This window comes from Ovis aries, chromosome 7 (genome assembly GCF_016772045.2).
Source record: "Ovis aries strain OAR_USU_Benz2616 breed Rambouillet chromosome 7, ARS-UI_Ramb_v3.0, whole genome shotgun sequence".
Lineage (NCBI taxonomy): Eukaryota > Metazoa > Chordata > Mammalia > Artiodactyla > Bovidae > Ovis > Ovis aries.
This window is the reverse complement of record NC_056060.1, coordinates 86719733-86734684: the sequence shown is the minus strand read 5'-3', so window position 1 is coordinate 86734684 and position 14952 is coordinate 86719733. Positions and strand designations below refer to the sequence as shown.

General features: G+C 43.3%; 1 protein-coding gene across 6 annotated transcripts in view; it reads left to right on the top strand.

The window, feature by feature from the left end:
* Positions 1-14952, top strand: part of TMED8 (transmembrane p24 trafficking protein family member 8) — a 36136-nt gene that overhangs the window by 10800 nt on the left and 10384 nt on the right. For 2 of the 6 annotated variants that reach the window (XM_015097210.4, XM_042252798.2), the window contains exons 2-3: positions 5619-5700; positions 13277-13406. In XM_015097210.4, coding sequence (XP_014952696.2) covers positions 5619-5700; positions 13277-13406 — 212 coding nt within the window. The other 4 variants (XM_060418429.1, XR_009601309.1, XR_009601308.1 and 1 more) reach the window with 4 other exon arrangements.

The following is a 14952-nucleotide window of genomic DNA, read 5'->3' as shown; positions in this document are numbered from 1 at the left end:
TCGTTGCTGTACAGATTTTCTCTAATTGTGGTAAGCGGGGACTGCTAGAGACACCCTACCACTAGACACACTACCAGGGACACTAGTTGTGTGGTAAGCACATCTAGAGAGTTGTGGCACAGGCTTCTCATTGCAGTGGCTTTTCTTGTTGCCAAGCATGGGCTCTAGGCATGTGGGCTTCAGTACTTGGGGTACATGGGCTCAGTAGTTGCAGCTCCTGGGCTTAGTTGCTCTGTGGCACGTGGGATCTGCCCGGACCAGGGATAGAACCCGCATCTCGTGCATTGGCAGGTGGATTCTTTACGACTGAGCCACTGGGGAAGCCCTGGAGAAAGTTCTTAAGAAAGAGTTGTAAACCTCTCTAATATAACATCATTCTCTATATAACAGTGAAGGAGTTGAAACAATCTCTAGCTCTAATAGTAGAAGCTTGGGGACTGGTTAAAGAAATTATGGTACACCATATGGGTTAATATGCAATATGGACCTAACAGAAGCAGACGATATTAAGAAGAGGTGGCAAGAATACACAGAAGAACTGTAGAAAAAAGATCTTCACGACCCAGATAATCATGATGGTGTGATCACTCACCTAGAGCCAGACATTCTGGAATGTGAAGTCAAGTGGGCCTTAGAAAGCATCACTACGAACAAAGCTAGTGGAGGTGATGAAACTCCAGTTGAGCTGTTTCAAATCCTGAAAGATGATGCTGTGAAAGTGCTGCACTCAATATGCCAGCAAATTTGGAAAACTCAGCAGTGGCCACAGGGCTGGAAAAGGTCAGTTTTGATTCCAATCCCAAAGAAAGGCAATGCCAAAGAATGCTCAAACTACCGCACAATTGCACTCATCTCACACGCTAGTAAAGTAATGCTCAAAATTCTCCAAGCCAGGCTTCAGCAGTACATGAACCGTGAACTTCCTGATGTTCAAGCTGGTTTTAGAAAAGGCAGAGGAACCAGAGATCAAGTTGCCAACATCTGCTGGATCATGGAAAAAGCAAGAAAGTTCCGGAAAAACATCTATTTCTGCTTGATTGACTATGCCAAAGCCTTTAACTGTGTGGATCACAATCAACTGTGGAAAATTCTGAAAGAGATGGGAATACCAGACCACCTGACCTGCCTCTTGAGAAACCTGTATGCAGGTCAGGAAGCAACAGTTAGAACTGGACATGGAACAACAGACTGGCTCCAAATAGGAAAAGGAGTACCTCAAGGCTGTATATTGTCACCCTGCTTATTTCACTTCTATGCAGAGTACATCATGAGAAACGCTGGGCTGGAAGAAGCACAGGCTGGAATCAAGATTGCCAGGAGAAATATCAATAGCCTCAGATATGCAGATGACACCACCCTTATGGCAGAAAGTGAAGAGGAGCTAAAGAACCTCTTGATGAAAGTGAAAGAGGAGAGTGAAAACGTTGGCTTAAAGCTCAACATTCAGAAAATGAAGATCATGGCATCCGGTCCCATCACTTCGTGGGAAATAGATGGGGAAACAGTGGAAACAGTGTCAGACTTTATTTTTGGGGGCTCCAAAATCACTGCAGATGGTGATTGCAGCCATGAAATTAAAAGACACTTACTCCTCGGAAGGAGGGTTATGACCAACCTAGACAGCATATTCAAAAGCAGAGACATTACTTTGCCAGCAAAGGTCTGTCTAGTCAAGGCTGTGGTTTTTTCAGTAGTCATGTATGGATGTGAGAGTTGGACTGTGAAGAAAGCTGAGCACCGAAGAATTGATGCTTTTGAACTGTGGTGCTGGAGAAGACTCTTGAGAGTCCCTTGGACTGCAAGGAGATCCAACCAGTCCATTATGAAGGAGATCAACCCTGGGTGTTCTTTGGAAGGAATGATGCTAAAGCTGAAGCTCCAGTACTTTTGCCACCTCATGCGAAGAACTGACTCATTGGAAAAGACTCTGATGTTGGGAGGGATTGTGGGCAGGAGGAGAAGGGGACGACCGAGGATGAGATGGCTGGATGGCATCACGGACTCGATGGATGTGAGTCTGAGTGAACTCCGGGAGTTGGTGATGGACAGGGAGGCCTGGTGTACTACAGTTCATGGGGTCGCAAGGAGGACTGAGCGACTGATCTGAACTGAACTGAAAATTAATTTTTTAGCCCCAGGAATTCCCAGGGGGTCCAGTAATTAGGAGTCCATGCTTTCACTGCCAAGCGCACAACGTTCAATCTCTGAGTGGGAAACTAAGATCCCACAGTGTGACCCAAAAAAAAAAAAAAATTTCTTTAGTCCAGTTTTATTGACACTGAAAAATTTTCATAAATAATGTTCACTAATACTAGGTACATGTCATTTCAGAAATATAAGTATATAAACATAATTTGTATATAAATATTTATATAATATATACACATATAAATATTATATATACATTTTTATTTGTACTGAACCCTAGAATAAGAAGCTAGGAAACAATGGGTTACTGAAAAGCTGTTTTAATACCTGAGCTAGTAGGTACTACAGTCCAACAGATCAACTCATGGTACAAAATTGTCTGTTAGAACCTGTGATCTCCATGCCCCACACAAAGTTGATGGCTGTGGATAGAGGGGGAAGATATAAATATATAGATGTATACATGTATATATTGATCTATCTATATATATGTGCACATATATATTTGTTGTATTTCTGAAAGGACATGCACCAAAAGGTTAACAATGGTTATTTTTGTCTAGTGGGATTGTGTTTGGTTGTTTTTTTTTTGTTCTGTTTCCTGTGTTTCCTGATTTTTCTACACTGAATAATGGATTATTTGTGTATTAAAGTCTGGAAGGGTAACTGCAAAATGTTTTCTTACCTGTATTTAGCTCGTTATACAATGAGCAAAGCACGTGTTTGTGTCATTTCAACAACCTGTGCTGTGTTCAGTCGCTCAGGCGTATCTGGCTCTTTTTGACCCCATGGACTGTAGCCCGCCAAGCTACTCTGTCCATGGAATTCTCCAGGCAAGACTGCTGGAGTGAGTAGCCTATCCCTTCTCCTGGGGATCTTCCCAACCCAGGAATCAAACTGGGTTCTTCTGCATTGCAGGCAGATTCTGTACCAGCTGAGCTACCAGGGAAGCCCTTCGACAACCTAGTTTAAAATAGATAATATGGATACTTAAAGTTCTGCATTTAAGTTAAAATTTTTCCAAAAATTTGTTTCAAAAATAGAGCCTAGGAGAAGCTAAGCTTGGAGTAAGTTTATTTTTATAAGCTCTTGGAGATTTCGAATGATTTATTTAGGCCAATGGGATAAGTTTGCAGTTAAAAAAAAAAAAATCTAGAGCCCAGTTAATATATTACATCAAGAAATACTGTGTCCTTATTAAGAGATGATTTTGTCAGTGTACTCTGCATGGTTTAGAACACATATGAAAAAGTTGTCCATTTTAGCTCTTTACTTGCAGCGGAACAAAGAGGAACAACAAAACCAGGCCGGCACCATCAGAGGTTGTCTGAGGGAAGATAGAACTAGAGGTGGTTGGCCTGGGAAGGAACTTGCAGGAAATGTGATAGCAGTCTGTAAATATTTGAAAGGATATTGTGGGGAGTAGCGATCGAAGAGCAGAATTTATTAGGAAGCAAATTTTACTTAGGTCAACATAGGAAAGAGCTTTCTAGTCTCATTATCTCTTGGTGAAAAGGGCCTCTTCACAGACTGCTGGACCATGAGGAACAGACTGGGGACCCTGGGGATTTTTGTCTTAGACCCAGTTCTTATGTAGAGAGGTGTGAGAAAACCTCAGTCCTCTTCCCATGTTTCTCCTTTCCTCTGCCTCGCTCCCACGCTCCCAACACTTTTGATCCTAGATGTATGGAGTACTTCCCCATGTGCTGAGCAATCCTGCAACACCACGTGGGTGTCCTACAGTTGAACTCAATGTTAAACACTCTCTACCTGGAGATAGTGTCAGACCCCAGTGGTTGAGAGCTCAGTCCTACGGGACTGGGACTGCTCCCACCCCGCTTCAAATGCCAAACAGCAGTAGTAGGTCCCCAGGTTACCCACAACTTCCATCAGAGGTGATTACAGACTAGAGGTTCCCACGACCCCCTCCCCCTTGGATTTGATTATTTGCTAGAACAAGTCAGAGAACTCAAAGAAACACTTAGGTCTACCAGTTTATTAAAAGATATGGTAAAGGTTTCAGATGAACAGTCAGATACAGAGGGCGAGGTCTGGGAGGGTCCCAAACAGAGGAGCTTCTGTCCCTGTGAAGCTGGGGTGGGTCACCCTTCTGGTATGGAGACATGTTCACTGAACTGTCAGCTCTCCAAAGCCAGTACTTTGGGGATTTTAATGGGGGCTTCATAATGTAAGTGGGATCCATCACTGACTGCATCTCCGGTCCCTCTCCTCTCTCAGGAGAGTGGATGGTGGGGCTGAAAATCCCAAGTGTCTAACCATGGCTTGGTCTTTCTGGCCTCTAGCCCCCACCCAGGAGCCCAAGAGTCACCTCATTAGAACAGGAGACCCTTATCACCCAGGAAACTCCACAAGATTAAGGAACTCCGTGTCAGGAACCAAAGTCAGAGACAAAATATTAGAACAAAAGGTAACTCCTAGTGCTCTAACCACTTAGGGAATTGAAAGGTTTTAGTTTTGTGCCAGGAACTAGGGGCAGAAACTAATATATGTATTTTCTATTATCTCACAGGAAATTTGGTCGCAAAAGCTCTAAGGTCTTTCCACTTATGAATTGACAAAAAAGAAGACAAAAGTTGAATCACAAATATTTGCTTGTCATTTATACTCTTATATTGCTACCAAACTCTGAAATTTTCAGTGTTTGAAGTTTACGTCAGTGAATTGTTTTTTATATTGAGAAGTGAACTTTGGGCTTCAGTTTCTCGCTGTCTTTACGAGAGGAGGGTCACCAGGGGTTATCTAAACACACTGAAGCTAACGCTTTTCTGAGTGCTCACAGAAAGGCTAAACGTACACACCGTAAAGCTTGGTAGCGCCTAATGTTTGCAGTTAATCGCCTGGGCTTGCATCCGCTCTCTGTGCTTTCCTTTGCTTGCTTGCAAAGTGGCGATGGTAGCATCTACCGTAGGCTTGTTGTGAACCTCGTCTTCATGGCACATTTCACCTATTTTTCCTTGAGGATGCCCAGCAGTTACTCAGTAAGTCATTGGTGAGTGAGTACATGAATGAAATGACAAAAATCCTTTACCTTATCCTGAATACAGTGATGTGAGCTGGCCGAATGTAGAGGTGGCTCTCTCTGCTTTGGCACTGAATTCCAGTTCATTTCATTCTACATTCCATTCTGTCCTTTATGTTCTGCCTAATTTAACCATTTGGTGTCTGTGAAATGTGATCCTTGAATTAGGATTAATTTTGTGGGGACTTGTTTTGGGAAATGACTTTTTTTTTTAATAATGAGTGGGTTATAACGGTCTTGAGAATTCTTAGATATGAAGACTTGAGTAATTTATGTACTGGGCCTCCCAGAGTATAAAGTTTGTGCCTAGACTATTTTTAGAAAGAGCAAGTTAGATGAAACTGCCAGGTTTTTTTTTTTTTAAAGATACAAGATAATTTTGATTGTGTTCCCTCTCAAGTATTGAATTTTTCTTCCCATGATTTTCCAGAGGATGAAGATCTAGAAAACACCAAGGTCACCTCTCTAGCAGCTTCTGCCTCTGATCCAGAGCCCCATTCCTCATCCTACAGGTAGGGACCGCAACTACTTTGGATATTTTGCTTCTTGGGGTTTTATCTTCTGAGGTTGTAACTGATGAAAAAAGTAAACGGCGACTTCAAGGGGGAAGACAAGTTGAAGTAAAGAGCATGGAATGTTTGTTCGTTAGTCAATCAATCCTTAAGCATGTTAGGGCTTCCTCAGTGGCTCAGCCGTAAGGAATCCGTCTGCAGTGCAGGAGACTTGCAGGAGGTACTGGTTTGATCCCTGGCTCGGGAAGATCCCCTGGAGGAGGAACTGGCAACCCAATCCAGTGTGCTTGCCAGAAGAATCCCATGGACAGAGGAGCCTGGTGGGCTGCAATCCATAGGCCTGCAAAGAGTCAGACACGCCTGAGCGACTGAGCAACAACAAAGTGTGTTTAGGGGCAAGGTCAGGTCTATCTCAGGCTATAAGATTTTCTTTTACTCTCAGAGAATAAAACTAACAGATAGTGTAGTATCTTCATTTATCTCCTCTTGAAGACCAGGTTCAAACGTTAAAACATTTAGAAATAGATTTAGACTTTCAAGAGAATGTATGTTTGGTTTTTACCCATAAAATTCACACACACGCAGAAGTACAGCATTGGAGGCAGATTTTCATGGTGTAATTTTCAGATTAAATCATGGTGATGATCTTCAGATTGTCATTCTTAATTTCCTACTCCACCCATCTCATTCATCTGCCTTTACTGGTATCAGAGTATATAGCAGAAAGGGAATAGTAGTACTGAGTCCTGAAATAAGTGGAAACCTCACAACATTATTGGAATGATTAATGAAAAACTGTGCTGTGCTAGTGGGTATTATAGTCTGGCTGATCAGCTCATGGGATAGTGCTGGCCAATAGAATCTGTGGTCTCCATGCCCCACCCAAAGTTAACGGCTTGGGGTGGGGGAACGTCAGGGTTTTTTTTTCTTGGCCACACCACATGGCACGCAGTATCTTAGTTCCTCGACCAGGGATTGAACCTTAGTCCCCTGTAGTAGATGTGTGGAATCTTAACCACTGGACCACCAGGGAAGCCCCCCATGATATTTTTAAAATATTATGTCTTAAGTAGAAATTCTTTCTTCCTGCCTTTGTATGTGAAATAAAACTTTTTCCTCCAGAATTCAGACATGGACGATAATAATGATTACTGTAATTATAATAGAGTTGGTGATAATAATATAATAGCCACTTTTTTTTTTTTGCCACTTTTTTTGAATGTCTCTGTAATAATGATGATAAAATCTTGTGTGTTAGTCGTTCAGTCGTATCCAACTCTTTGCGATCACATGGACTATAGCCCGCCAGGCTCTTCTGTCTGTGGAATTCTCCAGGCAAGAATACTGGAGTGGGTTGCCATTTTCTTCTCCAGGGCATCTTCCTGACCCAGGGACTGAACTCAGGGCTCCTGCATTGCAGGTGGTTTCTTTACCTTCTGAGCCCCAGTGAATGGCCCTGAGTTCTATGCTTAGAGCTACTCAGTTCAGTTCAGCCAAACCCATGTCCATTGAGTCGGTGATGCGTCTCATCAAGGGACTGTCAAGAGTCTTCTCCAACACCACAGTTCAAAAGCATCAATTCTTCGGCCCTCAGCTTTCTTTTATAGTCCAACTCTCAGATCCATACATGACCACTAGAAAAACCATAGCCTTGACTAGATGGACCTTTGTTGACAAAGTAATGCCTCTGCTTTTTAATATGCTGTCTAGGTTGGTCATAACTGTCCTCCCAAGGAGTAAGCGTCTTTAAAGTTCGTGGTTGCAGTTACCATCTGCAGTGATTTTGGAGGCCAGAAAAATAAAGTCAGCCACTGTTTCCCCATCCATTTGCCATGAAGTGATGGGACTGGAGGCCATGATCTTTGTTTTCTGAATGTTGAGCTTTAAGTCAACTTTTTCACTCTCCTCTTTCACTTTCATCAAGAGACTTTTTAGTTCCTCTTCACTTTCTGCCATAAGGGTGGTATCATCTGCATATCTGAGGTTATTGATATTTCTCCTGGCAATCTTGATTCCAGCTTGTGTTTCTTCCAGCCCAGCGTTTCTCATGATGTACTCTGCATAGAAGTGAAATAAGCAGGGTGACAATATACAGCCTTGAGGTACTCCTTTTCCTATTTGGAACCAGTCTGTTGTTCCATGTCCAGTTCTAACTGTTGCTTCCTGACGTGCATACAGGTTTCTCAAGAGGCAGGTCAGGTGGTCTGATATCCCCATCTCTTTCAGAATTTTCCACAGTTTATTGTGATCCACACAGTCAAAGGCTTTGGCATAGTCAATCAAGCAGAAATAGATGTTTTTCTGGAACTCTCTTGCTTTTTCCATGATCCAGTGGACGTTGGCAATTTGATCTCTGGTTCCTCTGCCTTTTCTAAAACCAGCTTGAACATCAGGAAGTTCACGGTTCACGTACTGCTGAAGCCTGGTTTGGAGAATTTTGAGCATGACTTTACTAGCGTGTGAGATGAGTGCAATTGTGCGGTAGTTTGAGCATTCTTTGGCATTGCCTTTCTTTGGGATTGGAATCAAAACTGACCTTTTCCAGCCCTGTGGCCCCTGCTGAATTTTCCAAATTTGCTGGCATATTGAGTGCAGCACTTTCACATCATCATCTTTTAGGATTTGAAATAGCTCAACTGGAATTCCATCACCTCCACTAGCTTTGTTCGTAGTGATGCTTTCTAAGGCCCACTTGACTTCACATTCCAAGATGTCTGGCTCTAGGTGAGTGATCACACCATCATGATTATCTGGGTCATGAAGATCTTTTTCCTACAGTTCTTCTGTGTATTCTTGCCACCTCTTCTTAATATCTTCTGCTTCTGTAAGGTCCATACAATTTCTGTCCTTTATTGAGCCCATCTTTGCATGAAATGTTCCCTTGGTATCTCTAATTTTCTTGAAGAGATCCCTAGTCTTTCCCATTTTATTGTTTTCCTCTATTTCTTTGCATTGATCACTGAGGAAGGCTTTCTTATCTCTCCTTGCTATTCTTTGGAACTCTGCATTCAGATGCTTATATCTTTCCTTTTCTCCTCTGCTTTTCACTTCCCTTCTTTTTACAGCTATTTGTAAGGCCTCCTCAGACAGCCATTTTGCTTTTTTGAATTTCTTTTTCTTGGGGATGGTCTTGATTCCTATCTCCTGTACAATGTCACGAACCTCCGTCCATAGTTCATCAGGCATTCTGTCTGTTAGAGCTACTAGGTTATTACATATAAGGATCCTTTTGGAAGACATAGTCTCTTCAAAACACTGATTATAAAAAAAGTGAAAAAAGTGTTCATCGCTTAGTCGTGTCTGACTCTTTGCAACCCCATAGACTGTAGCCTTCTAGGCTCCTCTGTCCATGGAGTTCTCCAAGCAAGAATACTGAAATGGGTTGCCATGCCCTTCCTTCTCCAGGGGATCTCCCCAACCCAGGGGTTGAACCCAGGTCTCCAGCATTGCAGGCAGATTCTTTACCACTGAGCCACCTGAGAAAGAGAGAGTTCATGTTCTCAGCAAATCCCCTGAGGAGAATGTCCTCTGTTCTTCCGTTTTCCTGTTACCACCTTTGTTCTGCACATGTTGATTTGTAGGATCCTTGGGGAATGGCTTTTGGTACAGAACTGATTTCTTTGTCCTCTTAAGAGTAAATGAATATTTTGAGTGAAGAATATAGAATATTCTTAGAAAAAGGGAGATACATTGTTCGAGTTTCTTTTCTAAAATCTAATGTGTGAAGAAAAAAAATCCAGCGAGTATGATTCCTGAAGCCTGGTGTTTGTGTTTTGTATATTTTAGCAATGGAAATGGCACGGCTCTATCTTTTCTAGTGAGGCTGGCTGACCTGGCTCTCTCTCCCTTTGGGATGGCCTCCCTGCTCTGGGTTAGCATAAACCAGAGGGCCCACAGTGAGTGTTTTTCCCTTACATGGTTTATCATCAGCATCAAGTGATTTGCAATTTATTTTTCCCCAAATACCCTTCACTAATTCTTTAGACCATAAAAAGCTAATGTGAATATTAAATTTATGTAGCTGTTACCTGTCCTGTTTAAAATATTTTTCTAAATAAGCAGAAGCATATTTGTGCAAAGTAACATACACAAAGGCAAAGGAGAGACTACATTTTAGAGACCATACATAGTAAGCTCGGGCTGATGGTCAGATTAACTGTTGTGTTCTCACGTTCTGAATAGTCCTGTTTTGTTCCCAAACGAAAGTTAACTCACTCATGTACTCATTCAACAGATTACTTGTTGAGAGCCTGCTGTTACCTGGCAGTGTTCTTGGCACTGAAGATACCATAAATGAATCAGCAATCCAAGTCCCTGGTCTCATGCAGCTTATATTCTAGTGGGGGAGGCAGATGGAAAAAAAGGAAACGTTGTATTTCATAGGCTGTAAATTGTCATCAACTATCAGATGCACTATTATTTTATATACCACCAAGTAAGGAAAGAATGCCCAAGACAGGCTAATAAGAGACCCCCCACACACACATGACACTGGGACCCCAAGAACCTGCACCTTCAGTGAGAAGAGAAACAAGAGATCGTTCCACACAGAAAAGGACCTGAGGGCAACTTGAATGTCTCCGCCTTGGTGCTGAGCGAGGGGAGTAAAAAACACCTCCCCTGAGAATATGAGCCAGAAGTCTGTTGTCTGAACTCCTTCTGCCAGTGTGATCTAAACAAAACTCTTAGACACAACTCAAGTCACCTCAGTTGGTGCAATTCCCTGGCCCCGGCAGGGATTCCGTGTCATTCCAGGCCCCAGATAGTTTTAAGACAGCAGCAGTTTTTAGGACATCCTGTATATCAGCTGTATTAAAGTCAGAAAACAAAAGTGTGTCTTGCAATCAACAAAAATTTGATACATAGTACGTCAGGCAGTCATAAGTGCAGTGTAGAAAAATGAAGCAGGGTAAGGGTATAAGGAGTGATGGGCCAGGAAGAGGAAGCGTCCCCAAAAGTGATGGATGAGCAGAAGGGAAGGAGGAAGGAAGCCAGCCCCGAGAAACTGGGGGAGGACGATTCCAACATGAGGCTGTGTTGTTGTTTTTGTTTAGTTGCTAAGTCGTCTGACCTTCCGCAACCCCGTGGACCGTGGCTGGCCAGGCTCCTCTGTCCATGGGATTCTCCAGGCAAGAATACTGGAGTGGTTAGCCATTTCCTTCTCCGGGGATCTTCCCGACCCAGGGAGCGAACGCCCGTCTCCCGCATTGGCAGGTGGAGGCCATAGCACACCCCAGTCCCTTAGGTGAGGGAGAGGGAGGTGTTTGCGGACTTGAGAGGAAAGAGGCAGTCGTGACTGGAGTGGACTGGGGAGGGCAAGAGCTCATTCTGGGAGATGAAGTCAGAGTGCAGAGGGCCTTGGGGTTCCACGGGACAGGCTTGGCTGTAGACGCTGTGCGTGCAGAGTCCCTGCCATCAAGCTCACCTCCTAATAGAAGAGATAGTTAGTAAGTAATGTCCGGAAACCAAATTGGACTCTGATTTCTGGGTTTAAGAGAATAAAATAAACTCACAGCCTAGACCAATTTACACTTTACACAGGATAATCGACCGCAGCTCTAATCTTCATAGTAACTGCCTCTTGTTTGTTCTGAGGTAAATTGGAGTGACTTAGATATTCTAAACAATGGCTCTGTTTTATCTGAAGAAGAGCTGATTTATAAACTAGGAGTGATTTTTCTTGTTTATGTTCAGAAAGAAAGAAGAAAAGAAACTAATGAACTCCAAAGTAAACCCTCTGCTTCCCCGTGCAGTTTACAGTGTTGGTTCCCAGTCATTCACTCAGCCTTTCTGAGGACATGGGCGATCCCCTAAAGCAGCAGCTCGCAAAACTTTACACTCTTAGAGATTATTGAGGACCTTAAAGAATTTTTATTTATGTGAGTTATATCTATCAATGTTCACCATACTAGAAATTAAAACTGCAAAATTAAAAAAAGTTATTCATTCATTTAAAATAACAATAAGGAGCTCATTACATGTTAATATCAATAACTTGGCTTTAATGAAAAACAACTAATTTTCAAAGAATAGTTTAGTGAGAAGAGGGATGCTGTAAATCTCTTTAATGTCTGCATTAACAAAAGACAGTTGGATTCTCAGATCTGCTCCTGTGTTCATTCTGTTGTGATATCATATGTCGGATAGTGTCTGGAAAATGCTTAACAAGATGATAATGAAAAAAGGCAAACAATATTTTAGAATTATTATGAAAAGGGTTTGACTTCACACGCTGCCCTGAAAGAGGAGTCTTACGGGTGCCAGTGGTCCCCAGACTGTACTTTGATAACTGCTTCTCTAAAGACTCCACCCCACATTTTTATGGCAACAAATTTTCAAGCAATTTACAGCCCTGGCATTTAACTCCACTTTTCTATTCTCTCTGAAGCCAGAAGAAATGGAAGAGAGAATACGTTATTCCCTTGCTTCTTTAAAATTAGCTATTAGAATAGTTGTATTTGAAGTCATTGGAAGAGTAGATTAATATGCTTTAAAAAGGGAAAAAAGTGGGCTTCCCTGGTGGCTCAGTGGTAAAGAATCTGAGTGCCAGTGCAGGAGACTGGGGCTCGAAACCTGATCTGGGAAGATCCCACGTGCCTGGAGCAACTGAGCCCTGTGCCACAGCTCCTGAGCTCACGCTCTAGAGCCCGGGGCCCCAGCTGCTGAGCCCATGAGCAGCCACCACTGAAGGCCTTGCGCATCCAGAGCCCATGCTCCACAATAAGAGAAGCCACTGTGGTGAGGAGCCCACGCACCACAACTAGAGAATAGCTAGAGAAAAGCCCGGGCAGCAGCAAAGACCCAGCACAACCAATGACAAATTTAAGAAAGAAGTATTTGTTTTAAAAGAGGAAAAAAAACTGGTTGCCTTGCTTTTATCACCTGTGAACTGGCTGTGTGCTATCAGTGATAGGACGTGAATGGAAACCCTGAACTGCTCCTGGGATTGCAGGGGAGAACCTTGCCCAGCTAATCAGTCTGCACTTCCTTTCCATTGTGATCAGTTTCAGGCTTAGGCGGGGCCTCCTCCCTTTACTTCTAAGGGCAGTTTTCCATGTGAAACAGAACTGGGATTCCAGCCCCTCCTTTGTTGAAATTCTGTTTGGAGCAAAACGGCATGGGTCCCAGAGTGAGGAATAAAAGCCAGACCTGCGGTCCACCTTAGACAACTGACCCATGTATCTACTATGGTTCTCGGGTCCTGGGACCTGGCGTTGTCCGTCCTGGGTCCTCACATGGTATCACTGCTTGTCTGTGGGGCCATTTCAGCCCAGGGCGTTGGTCAGCTGAAATGACAGTGGACCTAAATGCCAGAGGAAGGCAGGGGTGGGGGTGCCCTTTGAAGGCTTTTTTTGTTTGCTTTCTTTCTGAGTTTCTCCAGGACTACTGTACCTTTTAGAAGAGTCCTTGAGGGGAATTCCTGGGCAGTCCAGTGGTTAGGTCTCCGTCCATGTTGTCACTGCCAAGGACCTGGGTTCAGTCCCTGGTCGGAGAACTAAGATTCCAGAAGCCACATAGCGCAGCTGAAAAAAAAAAAAAAGAGTCCATGAATTGACATGCTGTCTTCTTTTGGGAGGTCACAGATGGTGTCTCCAGTGACGGAGGATGCCACAGAAGATAAGCAGAAGGCCGCCAGTGCCGGGGAGGCCCAGGCCTCGGTGGAACAGGAATTGCTTTCTGCAGACCAGACCCAGATCCTCAGCAAGGTCGGGAGCACGTTCTTACTCTCTCTCTCTCTGAAAAGTACAAGCTTGGACGCATTTGGATAAATTGGAATTAGAAAGCACTGTCATCTCACATTTAGTCATGTGGGGAACAATCATGTGTATTGTCCCCAGGTCCATCTCTGTACTAGCCCCCAGTAAGCATCTGTTCAAGAAATGAAGGGTTATAATGAATGTTCACTTGTTGTCTAAAATCCTCTCCATCTGAGGAGCCCTTAACCATTGGATTATGTATTAGTCTCAGCTTTCTTGTGGTAGATCTACTTGGGACTGATGGTAAAGATTCCATAAAAGTGGTACTGATAGCAGTGGTCTCCCTGTCTTGGAGAGAAGAGTTGTTTGCATCATTATTAACATATACATTATGTATAATGTATACATATATACAGAATACATTATATATAATATATACATATTAACATATACAGAATAACAAATGGTGTTGGTGTCAGTAAAGACAATGCCAGGCATTATAATTACATTTGTATAATGCTTTATAGTTTACAAAGCATTTTTATCCAACAACACTTCATTTATCCCTCAGAACAGCCCCATGAGATAGGCACTATTATGTTGCTGTTTTACAAATGAGGAAACTGTGGTTAAGAGCTGATATTGACTTACTAAGTCTATGCAGCTAACAAGTTGCAAGCTAAATCTTTGTTTAACCTTCTGGAAAAGGAAGGACTCATTTAAGGAAGTTAGTCAAAGTCTGGTTTAACTCATTTAATAGTGGTGCTAAGAGTTGAAGGACTCTCTAGAAACAGGTATTATGAGAATCTAATCTGGGAGGATTACAGCATCCATGTGTTCATTCACTCATTCATTTCTTGCAAATATCATTCTGACACTTGGCTGGAGTCTCTGATGTGAGCTGTCTCACTGATGGGCTCTTCCGTGTTGGCAGTAGGTGTGCATTTCTTCTTGAGTTGCCTGCCAACTCCATGGAGGAGCAGGAAATTAAGGCACGATGGCGTGAAATAGGGGAATGCTAATCTCAGTGGTTTGAAGTGAAACCCACTAGGGAGAGGCCGCCAGCTCCTGCTGTGGGTCAGTGAGGGCTGTGAGTGTCGATTGACATTTGCACTCTTCTATGCAAGTCAGATGTCTGGCAGTGGGTATACTGTTCAAATGCAAATCCTGGGGCTGGTCTAAGGTGAGATTGTGATTATTTATAGAACATTGTTGGTGGATGAGGCAGCCTGTGTCGGGTGGGACATCCAAGGTGTGCCACGGGCGAGAGACGGGGACAAAAGTAGCTGGAGTAGGAGCCGGGTTCTCTCTCTGCAGTACTTTGATGGACTGATTGACTGTGATCTGGAAGGAACCTCTGGATGGAAACTGTAGCAGGAAGATGTGCGGCTGAGTGAAGGCCCAGAAGCAAGAGCTGTCCTGAGAGGAGCCGTTGGGGAGGGGCTGTGCAGGCGTGGCCAAGAAACACCCTGAACAGGAAAGTCAGTAGCAAACCATGAGGATGTTTGTGGGCCAGGTTTTTATGAAGAGTCTGAAGTGGGAAAGTAGCAAAAAG